Here is a 5904-nt window from a genome sequence, read left to right on the forward strand (position 1 = left end):
ATTTGAGAGACAGAGAGAGAGAGAGAGACAGAGAGAGAGAGAGAGTGAGTGTGTGTGGTGCGCGTGTGTGGCCAGCTCAGCCCACCAGGGGGCGGGACTGGCTGGCATGTGGTGCTGGGGGTTTGAACCGCGGTCCCTGATGCTTTGCCAAGCTTGTTCTAAGTAGGTGCTTTAGACCACTGAGCCATCTCTCCAGCCCCCTTGTAGTCTTTTTATCTGCAGAGTCCTCAATTCATACTTGGAGGTGACTTAACACTCTGGACAGGGGGAAAGGGGAAAATTAAAGGATTTTCAGTCAGAAAACAGAAAAATAAGGATTAAAAAAAAAAAGGAGCATATTTAAGAAGCTTCTAGAGTAAGAGAGTATCTTTTCCTCCTGGGAATTGTCAAAGTCTAAAATCAGCCTCTGCCCAATCCATTGTTCTCTGCTTCTGGGCTGGGGGTAGGCAGATTGCTTGGAGAGTATTTGCTGTTGTGGGACAAATCACAATGCAATAAATAGTTCCTGTTCTTTTATGGTATCAATAAACTGTTCCTGCACTTTTATGGTATCATATGTTTAAAATAAGTGGGCCTTGAGCAAGGCCCAGAAGCCTGTTATACTGGAAATGTATTAGTTGTGTTGTTACTTTCAAAATGTCTGTGGTGCATCTCAGAAAATGCTGATGTGGCATCCTGCCACAAACCAGCAGTGAGTTCAGTTTACCATTGGCTAAATTGAGTTATAACTTAGCCAGTGAGCACTGAAAAGGCTGTTGTGTTAGTTCAAATTGAAAGCAGAGATGGGCCCAAGTGCCTTTACACAGTACCTTAGGGGATCCGTTCCCCCATCACTCTGGTGTCTGGTGCCCTCCTTCCTGTTTCTTATCAGGTTCTTTTCACATTGTCTTTATTCTCGCTCCTCCCTTTCCTCTCCCTTCCTCACTCTCACCCCTTTTCTCTTTCCTGTACAGCTTCACCAGTACATCCAGGGTCTGCTGTGGTTGGTTAGTCCCTGTCCAGTGTAGAGTCCTTAAAAGGCAGTTTTGAGTTAAGGCACTGGAATCATTGAAACATTTTGTTTTGCTAGTACAGTACATGTTTGCTATTCTCAGAGGAGACAGAAGGGGGCAGTGTAACTGCCAGATGCTTTTGACACTTAAATCTCACCTAGTTAAGTATTTTGGTACAATTTTATGCCTTTTTTTTCTTTTTTTAAGTGCGAGAATATATAGGAAAACACCTTAGAAAATACAGGGCTGGGGGTATAGCTCAGCAGCACAGACATCTACCTGGCAAACTCAAGGTCCTAGGTTCAGTTCCTGGTACCAAAAAGAAAAAAAAATGTAAAACTATATAATTTTAAAATGTTTTATGAAAAACAATCTCATTTAAAACCATCCAATGCAATAAGGCCATTTTTTTTTTTTTTTTTTTTTTTTGGTACTGGGGATCAAACTTGGAATCTTATCCCCAGCACAAAATAAAGTCATTTTTGCTTGTGGAACTATGCAGCAAAGGCAGCAATAAGTCTATTAAATTGAATTTAATACCTTTAGTACAACATATTAAACTTGCTTCAAATAGCTTTGCATTTTTATTTTTTTAATTTCCAAATATATTTGTCTTGTAACCAAAAGGGAGAATTACCAAGATCTTCATCACACATCTTCATGGAGACCATTTCTTTGGCCTTCCTGGCCTCCTATGCACAATCAGCCTGCAGAGTGGCTCTGTTGTCAGCAAACAGCCTATTGAAATCTATGGCCCTGTAGGGCTTCGGGACTTTATCTGGCGAACAATGGAGCTCTCTCATACAGAGTTGGTCTTTCCTTATGTGGTCCATGAGCTGGTGCCTACAGAAGATCAGTGTCCCACAGAAGAGCTAAGAGAATTTTCACATGTGGATAAAGCAGACAGCTCTCATACAGAGGGACAAGGAAGAACTATCTTGTTAGACTCAGAAGAAAACTCATATCTTCTGGTTGATGATGAGCAGTTTATTGTAAAAGCATTCCGCCTCTTTCACCGAATTCCCTCCTTTGGGTTTTCAGTTATGGAAAAGAAACGTCCAGGTAAACTAAATGCACAGAAGCTAAAAGACCTTGGTAAGTGTGTGTGTGTGTGTGTGTGTGTGTGTGTGTGTGTGTGTTTCCTCCTCAGAATTGAGGTGCTTATCCATTAAAAGTGTCATAATGACCTGCCTTTCCTTGTATTTCAGGCCTAAAAATAACATTTTCTCCACTGTCTCTGCCCAAAGTTTGCTTATTAAGGAAAATCTTTGGGGCCTAAAGACACTGTTCAGAACAAAAGCCAAATATGCAGCACTTTTTAAAATCCTTTTCAGCTTCCTGGATTTACATTCTTAATCTGTCATATCTTCACTTTATATTGTCTGGCTGGTAAGGGTGTTTGGGTGGAATGGTTTTTTTGTTGTGGTCTGGGGGTTGAGCCCAGGGTTTTACACATGCTAAGCAAGAACTGTATCACTGAGCTATACTCCCAGACCTCATATTTTCCTTTTGAAGTATATTTTCTTTTTGTTTGTTTGTTACTTTGAGACAAGCTTTCACTCTGTATTCCAGACTAGCCTTGAACTCACTATGTAGCCCAGGCTATCCTTGAACTCAAGGCATTCTTCTTGTCTCAGCCTTCCCATGTTGGAGTTATAGCACACATTATCATGCCTGGCTAAACTATATTTTCAGTGACATTTTTGGCCTGAGAATTTTTTACATAATTCTTAACTTTAGAACTATAAACAATTACTTTCAAGGGTTCTTTATCCACTTTGCCTACTCACTCAAACTTGACTTAATTTGATTTTCAGAACACTTCACTTAGTTATACATCTATAATCCCAGTACCCTGGGAAACTATACAGTTCGATTGCCAGATTAAGCCCAGCCCAATTTAGCAAGACCCGCTCTGTCTGTCTGTCTGCCTGCCTGTCTGTCTGTCTGTCTGTGTATCTGCCTGCCTGCCTCTGTCTGTCTATCTATCTATCTCTCTATCTATCTATAGGATAGGGCTATTCCTTAGAGTAAGGCTGTGAGTTCAGTCCCAGTACCACCAAAACAAACAAAAAAACACTACATGTTAAGCAGTTTTACACTAACACTCATCATGGTGGGAAGAAAGCATGCAAAGATAGACTTAGGGTTCACTGAAAGATCCTCAGCCCTATTGTGAAAGAGAGGCCAGGTCCTTTCCATGCCGAGCATCACCACGCCCCTTGGCATCTCCTTTCTCTATGTTTGTTATTTTATGCATGTGATCTCTCCCCCTTACTAGAAAAGAGGCTGTATATTGAGGAAAAGTAACTTAGGCCAAATTTAGTTTTATTATCTCAAAGCCTGTGGAAATACCATGATATTTGAAAACTTAAAACAGGGTCTATATTAGAATTGTGATTGTGCTTGTTTATGAGTATTGTCCAGAGTGATGATCAGGTGTTACTCTAGATTAAGATATAAACCCAGGTTGATAAGTGTGGAGTTGCCACATCTGCCAAGAAAATTGATCATGTGCGATTGCTTGAAATGCACCTGATCTTACGATCCCAACAGTCCTCTCTAATGATTTTTCTATTAAATAACTTGTGGGTATCTTCCTGACTAGACACTGATTATGTTATTGTTTGATTTTACTCCTTAATTCTATCCAAAAATGAGCTTATTAAATAAAGCATTTTTAAGACTGTTATTTCCATGCACAACAAAGAATCAAAGCTGTTATCTTGACTGTAATAAGGTCTTAGCAAGATTTAGCAGTTTAAAAGTCATATGACAAACATACATGGAAAATGTTTTAAGTACAAAATTATTGTTAATAGCCAACATTGAACTTTTAAAATGTATAAATGTTCTAGTTTTCCACCAGTAGTAAAATAACAATTATGAAAAAGAATTGGATGCCTATCCCATTTGCTATTTGCTGCACTGCTAAAGTACCCTTTTACAAGATCATAAATTCCAAATCCATGATATAATGTTTTCTGCCTTATTATTATTAGGTGTTCCGCCAGGTCCTGCCTATGGGAAGCTGAAAAATGGAATTTCTGTGGTCCTGGAAAATGGGATTACAATTTCTCCCCAGGATGTCTTAAAAAAGCCTATTGTTGGAAGAAAAATCTGCATATTGGGTGATTGCTCTGGAGTTGTGGGTGATGGAGGAGTGAAGCTGTGCTTTGACGCTGACCTGTTGATCCATGAGGCAACCTTGGACGATGCCCAGATGGACAAAGCAAAGGAGCACGGCCACAGCACACCACAGATGGCAGCAACATTTGCAAAGTTGTGCCATGCAAAGAGGCTGGTTTTGACTCACTTCAGTCAGAGGTACAAACCCGTTGCTTTGGCCAGGGAAGGAGAAGCAGATGGCATTGCAGAACTGAAAAAGCAAGCAGAATCAGTATTAGATCTGCAAGAAGTGACTCTAGCAGAAGATTTTATGGTGATTGGTATTCCAATCAAGAAATGAAACCAGTGTTCCTGAATACATATTGGTGTGTTGGTGACTATGTTGCTAAACCTACAGTCCACATTTTTGTTTTCTGTTTTTTTGTTTGAAATTATTGTGGCCCTAATAATCCTAAAAGGGATGGAGCTGCATTGCTGAACTGACTCAGTAAGCAACAAACTTTTTGATAATAAATCATTTCTAAAGATTAAAAAAACACCCAGCATTCTTCTTGAAGTACACACCTTACAAAATAATAGGTTCTTCAAATATACTCCTCATTTTGTGGCTAGTGTCCAGACACAAGCCAGTACTCCATGCAGTCTTGGGCCTAGTTCTGCCCATTTTTGTTGCTGTTATTGGTAATGCATATAGGACTTGGCCTCTTGGCTAAAAATGGTATTTTGGCATTTTGTGTTGAATCTATTTATGTTACTAACAGAAGACAGAAAACAATAGCATGACAGTGACTTTGTTAGCATACTGAATTTAGGATTGGACTGAGAGTCTTAGTATTTATTAAACTTTCTATGGTTCTTAGTTGGGTAGTCCTCTAGGAATTTAGAAGTTATAGAGATGTATTCTTGTCATCAGGACTGAAGAGTGGTGGTGGTGGTACTGGCATTTAAGTCAACAGGGGTCAGGGATGCCAGATGTCCTACAAAGTTTGAGATAGTCCTATAATCCCAACTACTCAGGAAGGCTGGGGTAGTGGATTGAAGTCAGCCTGATTAATGAAGTGAGTCCCTGTCTCAGTGTAAAATAAAAAGACAATAGGGATGCATGTCAGTGATAGAACTCTTGCCTAGCATTCATGATACCCTGGGTTCAATCCCTAGTATCACTAAAAAGAAAAAAGAAAAAAAAATTATCCCAAATGAAAATTTCAGGCCTTTTCATAGCAAGTTAAAACTTAAATTCCCAATGTGAATATGCTATGCCAAAACTAGTGATGTAATGGGTTGAATTACTATGTAAGTCAAATCCTACAAATGGGCCTAATATGCTAGAATTGGAGTTCCATATCAAATATTATTTGAAATAAATGAATTATCAAGTAAAGCTTATGAATAGAGGTAAAAAATGTACCTATTAAACCAAAGTTTAATTTACATGTCCCTATTAATAATTCCTTGGCCACAGTTTTAATAAACATTCTGCCAGCATGTTGGTGTATGCCTTAAATCCCAACACTGGGGTGGTTGAGGTAGAAGATCACCTAGTTAGGGCAATTTAGTAATTTAGTGAACTTGTCTCAGAAAAAGGTTGAGGTGTAGCTCAGTGGTAAGGCCCTATATTCAGTCCTCAGAAACACAGGGTTGGGAGAGAGAGAGGGGAGAAGGGAGAGGAGAGAAAGGAATGGAGAAATTCAAAAGTAGCTTTTCCTTCAGAGCTATCTTCTACTTCCTCTGTGTCTGCCATGGGGGCTCCTTGACTCACTTGCTTCACAGTATTTCTCAAAAT

The 5904-nt window shown here is 39.4% G+C and overlaps 1 protein-coding gene across 3 annotated transcripts in view; it reads left to right on the top strand.

The window, feature by feature from the left end:
• The window catches only part of Elac1 (elaC ribonuclease Z 1), a 14253-nt gene extending 8955 nt beyond the window's left edge, over positions 1-5298 (top strand). For all 3 annotated transcript variants that reach the window (XM_023714967.1, XM_004623661.2, XM_023714973.1), the window contains exons 3-4: positions 1620-2087; positions 3995-5298. In XM_023714967.1, the coding sequence (XP_023570735.1) occupies positions 1620-2087; positions 3995-4461 (935 nt within the window). In that variant the 3' untranslated portion in view covers positions 4462-5298. The remainder of the gene's footprint in view (positions 1-1619; positions 2088-3994) is intronic.
• The last annotated feature ends 606 nt before the right edge of the window (positions 5299-5904 follow it).

This window comes from Octodon degus, unplaced genomic scaffold, assembly GCF_000260255.1.
Source record: "Octodon degus isolate 3935 unplaced genomic scaffold, OctDeg1.0 scaffold00003, whole genome shotgun sequence".
NCBI lineage: Eukaryota > Metazoa > Chordata > Mammalia > Rodentia > Octodontidae > Octodon > Octodon degus.